Raw genomic sequence first — 18,487 nt, forward strand, 5'->3', positions numbered from 1 at the left:
TAACTGCTAGTCATTCACATGGGCCATTGGTGCTGGGACTCTGATGATTGCTGCTTGCGGCTGTATTTTGGTTTTAATCATATAGTATAGATGAAGTATAGATGACATAGAATAGATTAAGTATAGATGATTGAATGCTTGCTTGCTTGCTTTGGTGTTGCCACCCCTCAAAGCCCTCATGCCACCCCCTTGCCACCCTATAAATTATTTTCTAGATCCACCCCTGTTGGAAGACTCTTTTATCCAAAGTGACTTGCATTGCGTTCAGTTCATCAGAGAATCAGACCCATGATCTTGGCATTGCTACCGCCATACTCTATTGTTGCTGTACAGGAAGGTTTTTTGGGGGTCATGAGTGACAAAGTTTAAAACTCATGTTTTGGTGGAATGATTGATTGACAGTACCTGGTCCTTCACAGTTGTCCAAAAAGCATCTGAATCATGTGTGATGGTGGAGTATGGATTGTCATTCAAGGCTTGTGTGCCTGACTAGTCCCAATAATGTCATGTTTATTGAGAAGAGGAGAGGTCCAAGCACCAAAACCTGAGGTACACCAGTGACTAGTTGACTACAGTGAGTATTGTTGAAGACTGTGCAGCAGCTCTTGCTTTTAGTATTGAAGTATTGTTTGAAAGATTCTTAAGTTCTTAAGAAAGAAGTACATAATTAAATTCAAGGAAGTAAACATTTTTTTAATTATTCTCATCCAATATATTTTCTAATCTTTTCTTGACAAAAGTATGACAAAATAATTGCTCACAAGTCTTACGGTTTTGTTTGCTTTGTCATGCGCCATGGGGTTTAACTTTACGAATAGCTAATAGATTGCACCATAGGTTTTTGTTGGTACAGACATATATCGATATATCACAATTATTTGTCTCCCGATATTGCATGGATAGCCTGAAACTGGCCTTTCTCAGTGCACTTAGAGCCACTTCTAGATGCAAACTGTGCAAGAAATGGTCTCTTCCTTACATGCTGAGTCTCTCTCTCAAAATTAGCTAAATGTTTTCAATTTATTTACGTTAGCACGGACATCTGTTTCTATGCTTGAATAAAGTGACTGCCTGATTATTAGAAGGTTCAGATAAATCCCATGCTTCATTTTTTTTTATATAAGATCTGGCCAGTTCAATAAACATTTCTTTGTAATGTTTTTCTAAGAAAAAAGGTTACATTTTATCCTGATTTTATGGAGTGTTGTCCCGTCTTTGTCTGGGGTGTGATTCTGTGCTCCAGAAGTGTGGTACACAGGCCCTAGGCGGGATGAAGAGCGTTTAGATGGCTTTTGACTGCTTGTGTGATGCTGGCCTATCAGAGGAAGAGCAGCAGCCCTGGGGGAGAGCTCTGGATCAAATGATGCTGATTTCCCAGACAAAGGGGGAGGATCAGGCACTAACCCACATGTGTGTGGTAGTGGGACTTACATATCACTAATAGCTCAAGGTCAAACTACTTAAAGGCTGTGTTAGGAGAGTATCCAACTGAAAGGCATTGCTCTCTCTCTCTCTCTGTCTGTCTGGCTCTCTCAGTGGTTTAACTGCATTCACTTGACATGCAAGTTCAGTTGCACGTTATCACATTTCAGGTTTTTACATGAATCTTCATTCGAAACCCTTTAGTTCAACCCAAAAATGACCAATGAAGATTTCTGTCCCTCCATTGACAGCTACGCAACTACCACTTTGACTAATCAAAAAGTTCATAAAGAGATTGTAAAAATAAACATAACATTTGTGTTAACCGTTTGATTGCTAGTGCCATTGTTTTACTGTTTGTGCTACAGTATACGCTGTGTGTGCAAATGTGAACCGATGCATTGTTCACAGTTAGACCTGGCACATGTTAATAAAGGAAACACGGTCAATTATGATTTAATTTTTTGTTAACAAATTTCTGATTTAGCTTACCCGTAATTATTGCTTCTATATTTAATTTATGAATTAATTGTTTCAATATTAATATATATTTTTATGAATCAATTTTCCCAGTATTTGATTCCATATTATTGGTGGTAGGGAATATTCCTCTGTGTGTTTAGCATCTGGATGAAATTACTGAATTGCTGTCAGAACAAATATGTTCATAAATGTGTTTTTTAAATTTTTCATCTCTTATTTTTATTCTAAACAGTTATGCTCTCTCTGTTTGATCTCCGCTCATAGAGTTTCTGTCCAAACAGAATTTTGATTTACAATCATGAAATGACTTGCTGAGCAGTTCTGTTATGTGGGAAGGTTGCAGGTCCTTGATGGGAAAAGTCAACTTTTGCAGAAAGAAAAATTGAATTTAAAGTTTAAAGCAGTAGCTTCTTGTGACACTGAGCGCTCTTGACCCATTTGGAGAACTTGTGGACCAGAACTGTGCAGTCATTATTAACAAGTGCATCGATGTACAGCAGTAGAGCACATCACCCGCTCTTTAAACATTTCTGAAGCCGCAGAAAGTCAAATCTATGCAAAGCTGAATTACACCCAGCGAGAGAAAGACTGAACTTCAGTGCTTTGAAGTGTTAGAAGGATAGAGATGTTCTTCGGTCTGTTCAAAGCCATCACGCCATTCTGTTCCGGAGCGTTCTGCAGAACGAGTACATCACTGAACCCTGTTTTAGAGACGATTTACAGTGGATCTGGAAAGATGATGAGTAGAGAAGCTCTGCCTCGTCGAGATGAAACAGGCCCAGATATTAAATATACATGCTGGCGTAGAAAGGTGTCCTGGATTTCTGCTCATTTTGTCATGTTTGTAGATCTGAAAGGTTACGAGTGAACACGAGGAAGCAAGACTCTCTCTCTCTCTCTCTCTCTCTCTCCTCTTCCTGACTTGCTGTTTGATCTACGATAATTGTAATCCGATAGAATTTTGAAGGATCAGATAGTTGGCCCTCGTGTTTGATTGTGAAAAGTACACACTGCATATTTAAAACTACTTGAACTCTTATGTGATGACATGAATTATTAGAAAAGCGGTTTACAAGTTTATACAAAACTGTATAAATATATATTTAACTGTTATTTTACTTATTTATTTTAACTGTTTTCATCATTGGTAATAATAATAAATGTTTCTTGAGCAGCAAGTCAGGATATTAGAATGTTTCTGAAGAATCATGTGACACTGACGACTCGAGTAATGATTTTAAATAATTTTATATTTTAAATTGTAATAATATTTCACAACATTTCTGTTTTTACTGTATTTGATCAAATAAATGCAGCCAAAATACCACATCGTTTGTGTTACAGTCATACGTCACACCTCAAATCATATGGTTTGTTGTGGAAGGGTTATACAATATTTTTCTAAACTATCATATTTCAGATTTTCTCCTAGTGGATAAAATGGATGAGGAAAAAAATCTGGTTACCCTTTATTTTAAGGTGACATAGTTATATTGTACTTAAATAAGTAATTAGTCATTTTAATTAACTACATGTACTTACTATAGAGTTACAGTTAGGGTTTGGGGTTACACTTTATTTTAAGTTGTCAGTGTTACAGTGTAATTATATATTTAAGTACTGAGTAATATTAAGCAACTACATGTACTTACTATATGGTTAGGGTAGGATTAGGATTTGGTTGATGGTTAGTTGCATGTAATTATGCATAATTTATTGTCATTACTATGGTAAGTACATGTAACGTAACAAGGACACTGTAAATTAAAGTGTTACCGGGTTTGGTTTAGGGTTAGTTACTTGTAATTATGCATAATTCACTGTTATTACTATAGTAAGTACATGTAGTAATGTATAACATGTTATAGACTTATATTTGAGAAGCCTATTGACTAAATGCCCCGATATACTCACTCCGAAGTTCTTTTCCGTTCGTCATTTAGGGGTAAATAAATACGTGAGCAGCGTTATCTGTTATCGAACAAACAAACAAAGTTTGATTTTGTTCGAAATTACGTCACATCAGTTCGTTCTTTGATTCCGCTTTAAGTTTATCGGGGCATTAAGGCCCTGTTTACTCCTGGTATTAAGATGCGTTTTGGTCGATCGGATCACAAGTGGACGACGATAAATACAGGAGTAAATGGTGTCTAAAATGTTTTGGAGCTTGTCCACTTTCAAGCACTTCCAGATGTAGTTGAAAACACATTCAACCAGATTGCTTTCGTAGTCATGTGATCGAATGTGTTCAAACAGACACAAAGGACCATCTACTCTCCGTCTACTGATCTAATGAGTAACATTATGGGAAGAGCTCTAGCCAGACGAGATTTAATCTTTGTCGGCTGAAGATGAAAAACATAACAAACACAATGTTCTCTCACCATTCCTGATTTCTAACACACACTCAGTTCGTGAGCAGAAACTAAAGCTGATGCTCTCCATGTGTTTTCTGTCGTCTCCGTGTGCGTTCATATGTAAATTACACAAGCTTATTTTGTCCATTATATCGAAAAGATCTGAAAAAACACATACATTTACCCTCCCATAGACCCTCCCCTCGAAGAAATCAGGACAGAAGTGAATGAAAGTGGACAAAAGAGACGGATTAAAACACCAGGTGTGAACGGGAATGTGTCTCCCTCGTCTGCTTGTGATCCGATCGACCAAAACGCATCATAATACCAGCTGTAAACAGGGCCTAATTATCAGTCAGATCATTTTTGCAACCGCATAACAACGCCCTCAGTATTGCAATGACAACTTTTGCATGGACACCACTCACATTTCCTTCCAAAATGTAAAAATCTCGCCTTGTACTATTGTTAAGCGTGTGCATGTGATGTATTTATGTTGCAGCTGTCAGCTTTATTTGTGCTGCTCTGCTTATACAATTCCTTCAGGGCGACACAATGGGAGACGTGTCACTGATCCGTCCCGTTTTTGTGTGTGTGTGTGTGTGTGTGTGTATGTCCCGCAGGTCCAACGGTGAAGCTGCATCACCGATCCCCTCGGCGTAGAGGACAGCAGCCCAAGCTCCTGAACAGCCCGGAAGACAGTCTTTATTACAACCATCTCAACGTGAGTTCAAAGCCTTTCATGGAAGCCTTTGTCTAACTTTGTTTCCAGATGATAATACAATTAAAGCTACCTGTGCCAGACCCCCGAGCCCCCACCCCCACGCCGCTCTGCCGTTCTGTTGTCTCCACCATGTGCTTTGGCGCTTTATCTGTTGCTTTCATGTGAGGATGTCTCCCTTCACGGTGAATAATTGATGTGGTTTATCAAAGCCGAGCAAGATGCCTGCCTCATCAGCCTCAGCCCCACGCGCTTTGATCAAGAAAAATTATGCTGTGACTTCTGATATTATCAGCATCTGCACACATTCAACACAAAATCACTTTGAATTAAAAATTAATGATTCTCTCGCGCATGTTCCTTGCTTTCGCGCTTGTCTTTTCTGAAGCTTTTCTAACTCCGAGCGCGTGTGTGTGTGTGTGTGTTTGTCTGCGTGTGTTTGCGTGCGCTGGTTCTGTGTCCTCTCTGCAGAGAAGTCTGGATTATCAGGGGAGCAAGAGGAAACCCAGAAAACTGGGGTAAATAACAGCTTTCCTTCTTCGTATCTAAACACCCCACCAGCTCAGGAGGGGAGCCGAGAAGACCACAGCTCTGTTTGCTTCTCATGCAAATTTGCAGCTGAAAATGCGAGCTATTTAAGAAGCCTTTTTATGTGTATTATTTTTGGGAGGAGAGAAGACGTGATATAAGAATGCATGTATTAATTGTGAGATATGTGACCTCACAGTCTGTGAAGTTAAGCCTGGTTCCTCTAATACCTCGAGCAGGCTGTATATCAGCGCTCTTTATTAAAGGATTAACCGTTTCTCGCGTTTTCTTTTATTTATTTCATATTTTTAACCCCTGCGAAAAACCTTTCTTGTTCTTAGTTCGTTACTTTAGTATTTTTTCCACAGTTAAAGAGTAGCTAATGGAATAATAAATGGCAATATGTTTTATTAATTTTAGCGCCCGTAATTTTTAGGTGTTTCAGAAACAAATGCAACTGACTGACATGAAAAAGAAAGAGAAAGAGTAACAGTTGAAAGGTCATTAAAGTATCTTGTAATGGAAACGAGACATGCAGCCAATTTAGTTTACAATGTAATTAGGGAATTTGACATGTCTTGCTATTTTTAGAATGTTTTTAAAAACTAATTTTAACAGTATTTTGCGAATTTTTCTATAATTATTATGCATACAGATTTTATGATCTCATATTGGTTGAGAGATTATGCTCAAGTGTTGCACTTAATTTTCCTCACCATAGAATAATTTCATTGAACTACTGAGGAAGCAATAAAAATTTTTTTTTTTTTTTTTAAACATTCAATCAAGTTGAATTACTATTTAAATATGTACTGATACACCCATAAATGAATTCTTAAACTCATTTAATTTACAATGTGGAGCTCTGTATCAGTGTATCAACTTCACAGTATGATTCCCAGACCATTCAGTTATACCACGCCTAACAATATATTCTAAAACAGCTTCATAAAACAAAAACACAATTTTCTTATCAACCCCATAAAAGCACAGCCTAAGTGCAATCTCGGATGTGTTTTTAAAGGAAATAACAACCAGTACAGTATAGCACCTAAAATATACCCTCCTTCTTATTATGTGATACAAGGCAGGGCTGAAAATTGTCCACCAGTACATTTGTACATTTCCACCAGTATATAATTAATACATTTTACTGTAAAAACTTGACAATGATTTAAAAAATGTCAATGTTGGAGCCATAACTTAGCTCCAGAAACTACTTTATCTCACTCTTAAAAATGACTTTTGTTCAGTTAATTCAGTTATATTAATGAATAATTTTGACTTGATAGATCCAGTTAATTTAGATATTACATAAAGCATAATTTTTTACAGCGTACGCTGTTTGACTTCAGGTGTCTGCGGCTCTTATCATGTTTCTCTCTCATTTCTCAGGCAAATCAAGCTCCTGGATGGAGAGGATGAATATTATCAACTACTGTCCACAATAGAGTCGGTTCCTGAGGAGGACGTTTTATCTGGCCCCTCCCCAAACTCTACTGCCCCTCCCACTATCTCATCCAGATGAGCTGTGCTCCGCCCACCTCTTTAGACTCGCGCTGACAGCTGGTAAGAGCTCCACAGACTGCAGACCACTGCATCTGTACACCATTAAACACACATTACCAACTTATTGGCTTAGATACTTGTTACATCATGATTCTAAGTATTTAAAGGGATAGTTCACCAAAAAAAGATTATTATTATTTGTCTATACAATGGAAGTCAATGGTCTCCTTTTTGGTTGCATTACTCAAAATATAGAATTTCATACAGGTTTTGGAATGACATGAGGGTGAGTAAATGATGACAGAATTTTCATTTTTGAATGAACTATTCCTTTAAAAGCAATGACAATAAGTCATTGCAGGTTGTTCTTTACAATGATTTTACCATGATTAAAGATGACATGAAAGCATCGCTGTTAGCTTTGAGGCCATCTACACCCTTGTGAAAAAAGTACACATTCTATACACTGCAACACTTTGTACTCTCTTTAAGTGCACTTAAGTGCCATTTTATTTAATTAATATTATCTGCATGTACAGTTTTTTTTATTATTATTCTTTTAAGATTTGAAGTACATTCATTACAATTATGCACACTTCTTTTCAACTTTTTCTTTTCTTCTCTTTCAACTTGTGTCCCAACCCAATTAAATTAATAATAATAACCTTATTTTAGGACAAGACCTTTGATTTGTCCAGCCCAAACATCCTGTTCAGTAGAAAATATGCCATCCCAGTAAATTAAAATGTTTTCGGACGGACGTTTATGGGGTCTTTAAAGGGTGTTGATGAGCGTGAAGCGTGGTTCAATCATGCTCGGCATCAAGTAGCTTATTGCTTTTTTAAAAGATAGCAACAGAAATAGGATAACAGCCACCAGTGTTTATTAAAATTAGTCATATTTATTTATTTAATAATATTCTTGTACCAGTATTTGGTTAGTGTACTGAAAATAATCATCATGAATGTCTGAAACATTATACATTTGCTCAGTACAACAATGTTTAAGTTAAATATAAATGTTTTATATTGAGAAAATAGGTAGGTGATACTACGATTGCTTTCAGACCCTTTTAGCCTTGAATATGATCACAATATAGCACAACTTCACATAATTTATTGCGTAATTAATTTGGCTTGGCTCATCCAGTCTGACTTTAGACCTGAACTTTTTTTTTTTTTTTACAAAGATGAATTATTACCTGGCCACAGAAGAAAGGTGGTATTTTTGACAATTGTAACAGACCTTGGCACAGGACTAGTGTCAGTGAATGAGTACTACTAAAAAATATAGCAAAACTGCTCTTCAGAGAAACAACAAATCACTCACAGACTGCTTTGTCTCTTTATTTCCGTGCTCTTTTTTTTCCACCTCTTTTTGTGATTGTAGTCTTGTTTTCTGTGGCAGACTGTCAGATCAGACACGTTTTGCTCTAATACACATGACAAACAGTGCAGATGTCACATGGCATGAATGAATGAAGAATTTAATGACAGAGCTCACTGATTTTGGAGACGTTGGCATCCTGTGGTGTCATAATAGTCACTCAGGACACAACAGCAGTTATTTTTTGACTGACTTTCTATTGACTTTCTACCCATATACATACAGTGGCCCCAAAAAGTACTTGGACACTAAAGACACACTTTAAAAAATAGATGAATTCCATTGATTTATCAAAGCAAGTGACATTTTAAGTCAAGTCAAGTCACCTTCATTTAAATAGCTCTTTTTACAATACAGATTGTTTCAAAGCAGCTTCACAGTGATAATAGGAAATAAATGCAACAAAGATTGTTTTGGATGTACATCAGTTCTAGAAGAAAGTCATTGTCCAGCTTAAATAAGTTTTTGATTGATTCATTTCGGTTGAAAAAATCATTAGTTATTGACTTATGTGGGCCGCTTAAATGACACCGTTTTCAACTAAAAACAGAAACTCTTAATACGTTCTGGCCGTTCATTTACACGACAACAGCGTTTTGGTGGCCAGAGAACGCAAACTTTGAAGTAGGTTTCAAGTTTTTGAAAAACGTGGATCTGTGAAAATGGTGATGGTCAATGGTAATCATTTTAATAACATTTTGATACAGAGGAAAAAACTGTTTGTCGTGAAAAAAAAAAAACTTTTGTTTAGTTGACACAGTCTCTGCTGACACTACAGGGCTGCGTTGTGGTCGTGTCTAGGCGCAGGTATTTCATCTGATCTGGATATGGCCCGGGTCCGGCTGACTACAGTAAACCTCAGGATAAACAGAGACTAATATTAGCATAGAGTACATCAGGTGTTATGGACCAGCTGGAGTTTGTTTATTAAGCATGCAGGGCAACCACCCAGTAGAGCATTTCAATAATCTAGCTCAATCTAGTTGAGGTCATGAACACATGAACTAACTGTTCTGCATTTGTCATTGAGAGCATATGACGTAATTTAGATGAATGGAAGAATGCGGTTTTACAAATGCTAGAAATGTGGCTTTCAAATGAAAGATTGGTATCAAAGAGCACACCCAGGTTCCTAACCGACGACGAAGACTTCAGAGAGAGCAGCTATCAAGTGTTAGACAGTATTCTAGGTTACTACGTGTGGGGTTTTTTGGTCCAATAATCAGAATCTCTGTTTTTTCAGAATTGAGAATTTCAGAAATTCAGAATGCATTCTGTTAATTTTGAGAATTGGCAAGTTTCGTAGGGGCGCGAGGATATATAGAGCTGAGCATCATCAGCATAACAGTAAAAGCTAACGCCATGCTTCCTAATGATATCTCTCAAGGGTAGCATGTAAAAGAGTCTCTGTGTTTGGATTTAACTGATTTCTGTGATGTGAGACAGCTAGCTGATGGGCTGTTTAGTCAGTCTGTCTGCTTCCTGACTTGGGCCCCAGTTATTCAAGGTCCAACTCTTAAGACCCCAGGAGAGATGAATACCATCTCTTTTTAACAGGTCAGGTCTGCCCCAAAAACTTTTCCAATTGTCCATGAACCCTATATTATTCTGCGGACACCAGTTTGACAGCCAGCCATTAATTGGTCCATGAACCCTATATTATTCTGCGGACACCACTTTGACAGCCAGCCATTAATTGGTCCATGAACCCTATATTATTCTGCGGACACCACTTTGATAGCCAGCCATTAATTGGGGACAGGCTGCTAAGTATCTCATCACTCCGGTGTACAGGGAGGGGGCCAGAGCATAATACAGTGTCTGACATCGTACTTGTGAGATCACACACCTCTTTAATGTTATATAATGTAATTTTAGTGATCTCTGAATGGCGAAGTCGGACATAATTAGTGCTGATGTGAATAATAATCTTTGAGAATTTACGATTAGCATTAGCCAGCACTTTTAAATTTGCTTTGAAGTCAGGCGCTCTGGCTCCCGGCAAACATGTGACTATGGTGGCTGGTGTCTCTATTTTCACGTTCCGTGTAATAGAATCGCCAATAACTAGGGCACATTCAACAGGATTCTCAGTGGGTGTGTCACTGAGTGGGGAGAACCTGTTTGATGTTCAGTTGCCCTGCTCTACAGCCAGAACCGAACAATGTACAGGGTTTGCTAAGCTGGTCGCATCCAAAACAGTATCTAAAGCCCTTGCATTCTTACTGTCCTTGATTAAAGTTTGGATGCGTGTTTCTAATTCTGATATCTTCTCCGTCAGCCTGACTATCTCCCTGCATTTATCACAAGTGAAACCCTCGCCGTTGACAGAGAAGGCTGTGCTATACATGTGCTAGGCAGTGCAAGTGACAATAACAGGAGAAGATGACATTACTCACCGTGTTTTTTGACTGATCCAACTCACCACAGTTTTGATGGATTTGTAAAAGGTGCGAGCATGCAAGATAAAAAAGACGGCAAGTACAGATGACAGGTTAACAGGTTAGCGAAATGCTAGCGCATTGTTGAGCAATCTAATAACATTCCACTATATTGCTCTTTATGTGCACACTAGAGAGACCCAGCTTGAGAGAGTGAATCAATGAGTTATGTTTTAATTTATATCTGAAAAGGACAGATGAGAGTACCGGCAGTTTATGCGAGTTGGATGTGGAGCCCAGGGCGCAGAAGAAGAGCCATCAAGACCGGGCGAAACCGATGGTCTTGGAGACTGAGGTGGAGCCGCAGTGATGAGCATCTGAGGTGGAGCAAAGGTGCCAGAGGACTAAGGACGATGGTCCCAGGTGGAGCCGAGAGAGGGAGGAGCCAAGGCAGAGCCGACAGGTCGATGGGCAGAGGTGGAGTGAATGGATCGACGGCTGGAGACGAAGACAGGGGATGCTCTTGACTGGGCGGAGCTGGAGAACAGAAGACCTGAGGCAAATCCACACAATAGAGTGGTGTCAGATGAGGAACCGAGGGGCTGAATGGAACCAGCGAAAGCATGGCCAAGGAGCTGGCTGAACTTGGAAGAGGAGGCGGTAGAGGAAGGCTGGGTCGGTACTCTGGAGACACAGGAGACTTCGAGCTGGGCGGAACCAGCGGGGGCACAGGAAACTTTGAGCTGGGCTGGAAGAATCAGGGAAAAAATGAAAACGAAACCAAAACAGACTATACATGTTACAAAAGCCAGGTAAACAACACAGAGCACCATTATGTCAGTGTTCGTTCCTCAAGTCTCCGGAAAAAACTAAACCGGTTCGCGACAGACTCCAGCCTGGTCGAGAACAGGCTATGGCTGCAGAACGTGAACCCTTCTGGTGGTAAAGGGGTATGTGTGACCTTCAGAAGAACTGACTTCATACATCCACTAATGTAAATCACCAAAACCCCAGTTGATTAAAATGCATTGAGCAAAATTTATGGTAAGGTAGTGAAGAGAAAAGCAGTTGTTGACACTTTCTTTGTTATTTTATATCTATTGCAAAGTCATTCAGACATTTTTAAGTGTGATTTCGGTGTCGAAATTATTTGTGAGGCCACTGTATTTGTCATGGGTTCTGTCACTTCTGTCTAGTTTATGTCTTGGTTTTGTGACAGAGCTCCTGAACTCCTGTTTTGTCATGTCTTTGTGTGGGCGTGCGGCTTCGAGCATTCTCGAGCCGTGCGCTCTCTTGTCTGTATGCCTTGTTACATGTGCGGGGCGTGGTGTTTGGATCCCGGCACACCAGTCTAGATTGGTTTCGGTTCTGTGTGGGGATTCGGACATTCATGCTACGCGTGTTTGTATTCTGTCATGAGCGCACAGGATGAGCTTTTGCTCATCTTGTCTCCTGTCTTCTTGTCTCCTGTCTCCTGTCTTGTTCGCTCAGACCGTACGCTCTTCTGTCGTGTTTACACCGGCCGCGTGCTTTCATGACATGTTTTGTCTCTTACTGTGTAGCACACAGCTTGTGTTTTACACTAGCTGTGTGCTTTCATGTTGTCATGTTTTGTGTGAACACGTGGCTTATGAGTGTTCTCATTAGCTGAGTGTTCATGTCTCGTTTTGTGTGAGCACATGGCTTGTGATTTGTTTCACTGGCCATGTGCTTGTGTTCTAGTCATGTTTGGTGTGAGCACATGGCTTGTCATGTGTTTGCCATGTGCTCTCCTGTCATTTTGTCTTGCCCCGCCCTTCTTGTTACCTGATTATTGATTATTTGTCTTGCCCCGCCCTTCTTGTTACCTGATTATTGATTATTTGCCCCACCTGTCCTCCCTCGTTACCTGCTTTGTTTGCTCTCCCTATTTATTCTCCTTGTGTTTTCAGTCCTGTGCTGGTTCGTCGTCGTATGTACACCGTGTGTTTCCCTGCTGTGTGGTTCTGACAAGTCAAGTCAAGTTAAGCCAAGTCTAGTTGTTCAAGTCAAGTCTGTCTTGTTTTCCCCCTCGGGGTAGTTTTTGGTTTGGTTTATTTTATTATCATTAATAGCCCATTAACTCTGCACCTGAGTCCTCGCTACTTTCATCACACCCATACCTGACACTATTATTAAATAATACATGAGTACAAATGAATTATTTTGGGAGAAAAATAATTCACCAAAGAAAATTTATTATCTTTTGAATTATAAACAATCAAAGATTAGAGAATACATTTATAAAGTTTTTTTAAAAGTTTTTTATGATGGTCCTTATTGTCTAAACCTACATATTTAAGGCCCTTTGAACCAAATATTGAACTGCCCTTTTGAATATTGTGTGATGTTTAGGGCAGCCCTGCACACTCAGAGATAGATTTGACCTTATCTCATGGCGTCAGGCAATATCTGCATTTCAAAGCCTCTCATGGTTATGGAAAGTTAGAGGAATACTCTACAATGTCTTTCTTATTTTTGATTCACATCCTTGATATAGTTCTTTCATTAAACACAGTTTATCAAACCAATAATGATACAATCATTAATTTGAATTCTCCTCAAGGAGGCAGATAACATTAGCACATGAAAAGTGATTTTTTGCTTTTGATCCCCCCTCTCACAGAAACAGAGACAAAAAGACATGAAGAGAGCAAGATAAGACTGTTATGAATGCCTTGCATTTCAAATTGTTTTCCACTTTGTTCTTTAAACATGTTTTTTTTTTTTTTTTTTTTTTTTACTTTTTCTCTAAATCTTTTTTTTTTTTTTTTAACACAACATTCGCGGACCTGCCGTGATGTTGGTGTAAATAAGATTCTGGATGAGAAATTCTGGACAAATCTCTCTCTCAGATGAGAAGGGCCGCACAGCACACACAAGCCAATTTGTGGCGCTGTTTAATGAAATTTGCATATCATTTGGTTCATCTGAAGTTGTTGACCCCTCAGGGCCCAGAAGAAAATCTGATCTTTAGTGAAGATGTAGACAGATCTTATTCTCTCAAACTCTCTCTATATCTTTCTGGCTCTCTCTTTCAACTGCTTTCGGGTCAGAAACAGCCTTATTAGCATGCTTGCCTTATTGGAATTGGCAAGGTTACATTTCCAATATTTTCAAAGAATGAAATTTAATTAATTAATATTGCACACATATTCAAACAGCAAGAATTCACATATCTTATAGCCACACTTGCATGTTGCAGGTAGATTTCATATCAAAATGATTCTGGTGGTTTGATATTTAAGGTCAGTAATGGCACAATCTTTTTTTGTCCGTTTACGGCACGTCATGTTTGTTGAGTCTGTTCTGGATCGGGTTCTCATCGGTTCATTGATGCATATAGTGAGGAGATCTGTGTGTTTGTAGCCAATTGTAACAGAAGTTATATTGATTTGATGGGGGTTTTCCTTCAGAACTGCTGTCAGGCATTTTGATTTAGAGACTCTCATGCCAAACACTATGAAGGCTTTTTTTCTTTGAAATCGATGAAGCAGAGGAAAATTTCGGTTGATTTGTTAATCAATTACAATCCTCTGAGTGGATGCATCATCTGATGTGTGGCGTTTTGGTAAGAAGCCAATTTGGCATTTGTTCAGTAAATTTCTGTCACTATAAAAAAGTGGATGAATTTGTTCTTGTATTTTACGCAAGTTTACACATATCCCATATTAATAATTAGAGTCAAATAATGGTAATGAAACAATGCTCTCAGATGCTGGGAAACATGCTCGTCCGGAAGAGATGAATTTGAGAACAGCTGATCTAAATTTGCACTTTATTTCATGGTCCGTGCATATTCAAAGTGGTGCGTACTTTGTTGTTTTCGTTATAGAAGAGTATGTAGAAATTGGTTTTCCAGTTATCTAAATTTTCATGATCTTTGTTTAGTGTTGTCCAGTTTCCTCTGTTCATTTTTACAATTAGTTTCCTCATTTGTATCTAGCTGACATCCGTTTTCATTCTGACAGAGGTGAGCAAAACTCCTCTGTGTTTGGTTGCACTTTATTTTACAGTACTTGCTCTTTCAATGTAATTACAGTGTACTTACCAAGAAACTACTGAGTAATATAAGGTAACCTCATGGGTTAAGGTTAGGTTTAGGGGTAAGTTCAGGACTAGTACCTAGTTATTACCCAGTTATTGTAATTGCAACAATAAGTATATAGTGTGTCCATCCGAACCGGGGCTGTAAAATAAAGTGCTACCTCTTATTAGGTTCTCATCTCTTTCCTTTTACATGCATCATAATGCAGTTTCCCACTGAACTAGTAAGTCTTTACTGTGATTTTGAGGTTAGATGGGTAAACTCTGTCACTGTCACTGGGACGGTACCCTTCAAAAATGTTCCAATATTTACCATTTAGATAATAATTCTGTAGCCTATATACGCTTTTGGTACCAATATGTGCCTTTAAGGTCACTCTTTAGCTTTTGAAAGGGTACCGTCCCAGTAAATAAGCTTTTGTGCTTTTTTTCTGACAGTGTGTAGGCTCAAGAGGCTTTCAGAAGTTTTGATCTTTAAATGTATGCCAAGTTTGTGACATATTTGGAAAACATTTTAAAGACAAATATTACTGTGAGTGATTTTCAAGCAGGCACATTATGCACACTTCTGTGAAGGCGTTGTGGACACGAGTGCTTTCCCATGTATTACAGTGAATAAAGAACCTCCTTGTTCATAAATGGCCTCCATGTCTCACAATCTAGTCAGATTTTGGTTTTAGAATTCATTTGAATGTTTAACCGAAAGTGTCGATTTAATACTCAACTTCCATGCAACTTCCTTCTAAAACACTGAATTAAAATGAACCGATTACCAAATTTACTCGAGGCCTAATTTCGAATGACAGTAATGCTTGAGCCAGCAGACAGAGACAACATACATAATCATCACAAAGTTCTGTGAATGTGTGCTTGTCAGTGTTTGTGTGTCAGTGTGTGCACACTGACTAGCTCTAGTTCTAATCATAGCTGGCCGTGTCCAGTTTTCTCGCGCTCGGATGAGGCGGTAATGAGAATATTCTGCGAGCATTATTCCCCGTCGGAGAATATTTAGTTCCTCTGAAAAGCGCCGGCTGAAATAGGTCACTCTAACACCCGCGAGTGCCTCTTTAAAGAACATCGAATCCATTAAGAGAGATCTTGTTCCCTAGATTATTTTGGCCCTGTTTTGCCATGGAAATCAATTTTGAACAAGCTCTCTAGTTTTTGTGCTTGCGAGAACCCTCTGAAGTTTGCCTTCACGGCGGGGACTGTTCTTCATACCGACATTCTTCAACCGAGACAGTATCAAACCGAAGATATGGCGCAAAGTATGTGGAACTCTGGTTGTCCAGCACAATTCTTTTAGTGACAAGCAAAGCTGATCTCGTGTCAGAAGCTCAATGTTGGCCCTGCACCTGTGCTCTTTAATATCTCAATAACTCTCCATAAAACCAGGACTGCCTATTCTTTGCGCTCATTAAAGCGCCCTCCGCATCTGGAGCGCCTGACGATCTCTTTTAATGTGGTCCGCACTCCGCCGAAGAGTTTCCCCCCTCGGTTTTAACTGTTTGTTCTAGACCGTGTGTTTTCTTTCCCAAGTATGCAGAGCAATGTGGCACCTTTCAGATATTCTGCAGCCGTAATCTTTAGATAGAGGAGTATTTATTGTCAGACAGCACACTCTCTCATACTAATAGACAGGGTGGACTTCAAAGGGGGAGCACAAATAGACTAGCATTGTCCTGTCTCTATATCCTCTAGAGTTCAAAGGAAGAGTTTTGAATAGCAGTGTTTCCAAAGCCTCTCTTTCAAACCTGCTGGGATGTAAAGCAGGTAACCTGCCATTGATACACAAGAACACACACTCCCGCACTCCCATATATGTTCATTCGCTAGTAAACGCTTCCCGCGAGCTGCACCTCCTAATCACGGCCTGGGATAATAAAGCCGGGAACGAAAGTAAACACTTTATTTTGCCGTCTTTGCTTGCCGCCTCTCCGAATAAACAGGTACTTTAGGATATTTTCAGATTAGCACCGCGACACTTTTACGCTGACTGATGTGTGACAGACAGACAGGCATAAGAGCCAAACAGATGTCGGGTACAGGGGTGGGCGCCCTCCCTAAAGACTGATTTAATGAAGAACCGCGGAAAGAGAGAGGGTTACGAGGAGAAAGACAGAAGGAGAGAGCGAGCTGTAGCGTAAGATGTAGAAAGAGAAGGGCTGAGAGGGGGAGAAGGAGATAAAAGAGTGAGTGGAGTACGCACATCAAAGACTTGCTAATGATGGTGGATGCCATTAGGGCTTGTAGTGGCCTTTGTTTCGGCTTCCTAACACCTGCAATTTGTTGAGGGCTTTCTATGCCCCGCTGAATTACCCACATTTGCATGAGCACTGAGTGAATACCGAAGGGATAAAAGTGGGAGATTTTACCCCGCTGCATTTGGACTTGAATGTGCCCAAATCTTGCCAATGTTCGTCATCTGTCTCTCTGTAGTAACCGAGCTATTAGCTCAACTGTGTCTGAAAGATTTAAGGTTTACCAAACCAGTCTATACTTTGACAATCGATTTCCGGTTCCTCAACTACAGGCTGTTTTATGTCCTGGGACGACTTGATTCTTTAAAAAAAAATCAGATTTCCAACTTTTTTCTAAAACTGTTTTGAGAGCTTTTCACTGTGGCTTCATTGTTTATTTTTGCTGCATTGAAAATGCATAGAAAAAACTGTTTTATAGTTAAAACTATGATAATCTAAACAGGCAAACATTAAAGATAAACCATTTAAATATTTGTTACGTTACTGTTCATAAGTTTGGGGTCAGTAATAAAAAAATATGTTTTTGAAGTCTTTTATGCTCTCCAAGGCTGCATTTATTTGATCAAAAATACAGTAATATTGTGAAATATTATTGCAATATAAAATAGCTGTTTTCTAAGTGAATATATTTTAAAATGGAATTTATTCCTGTGATCAAAGCTGTATTTTCAGCATCATTACTCCAGTCTTCAGTGTCACATGATCCTTCAGAAATCATTCTAATGATGATTTGATGATCAACAAACATGTCTGATCATTATAAAGGTTGAAAAGGTGTGCTGCTTCATATTTATGTGAAAACAGTGGCACAATTAAAAAAAAATGTGTGACATTATAAATGTCTTTACTGTCACATTTGATCAATTAAAGGTGTAGTGTATGTGTAAATTACTTATATCAGATTTTACACTAATTGGCAGTCAGACCATCAAACAGACCAGCAGAGTTACTTGTTTAACAAGGAGACTCAATGTAAAAAAAAAATACTATGAAAATATATTTTTATTCTTTAATAAACAAGCTGTAATTTTGTGCAATTATGTAGAAAATGGTTAAAATATAATTTATTTGTGTGTATGTAGGATAAATAAAATTCTAGCTGGAAAATAAGCATAGTTGTCCATTTTATATATATAAAAAAAGAGAGAATGCTATCAAACACAATATGTAATTTGACGTGACAAGACAGATTTCTCCTGTAATGTATGCAAATCTACTTTTAGACACTGATAGTACAATCATTAAGTATAGAGACAAGTGAAAAGTGTTGGAGAAACGTGAAAATGCTGAATTCTGTAATCATGGGGTATGAGCTGAACACTGTCCCGCGCACAGCCATATGGAAGCGCGTGCAGCCCATATCTCCTGAAAATG

At 38.8% G+C, this 18,487-nt stretch overlaps 1 protein-coding gene across 1 annotated transcript in view; it reads left to right on the plus strand.

The window, feature by feature from the left end:
- Nucleotides 1–18,487, plus strand: part of LOC311299055 (myosin-IIIb-like) — a 121,148-nt gene that overhangs the window by 96,427 nt on the left and 6,234 nt on the right. Inside the window, exons 26-28 of the mRNA XM_084422446.1 lie at nucleotides 4,886–4,986; nucleotides 5,455–5,501; nucleotides 6,907–7,080. Of these exons, the coding sequence (XP_084278572.1) occupies nucleotides 4,886–4,986; nucleotides 5,455–5,501; nucleotides 6,907–7,039 (281 nt within the window). The 3' untranslated portion in view covers nucleotides 7,040–7,080. The remainder of the gene's footprint in view (nucleotides 1–4,885; nucleotides 4,987–5,454; nucleotides 5,502–6,906; nucleotides 7,081–18,487) is intronic.

This window comes from Rutilus rutilus (assembly GCF_951802725.1).
Source record: "Rutilus rutilus genome assembly, chromosome: 10".
Classification (NCBI taxonomy): Eukaryota; Metazoa; Chordata; class Actinopteri; order Cypriniformes; family Leuciscidae; genus Rutilus; species Rutilus rutilus.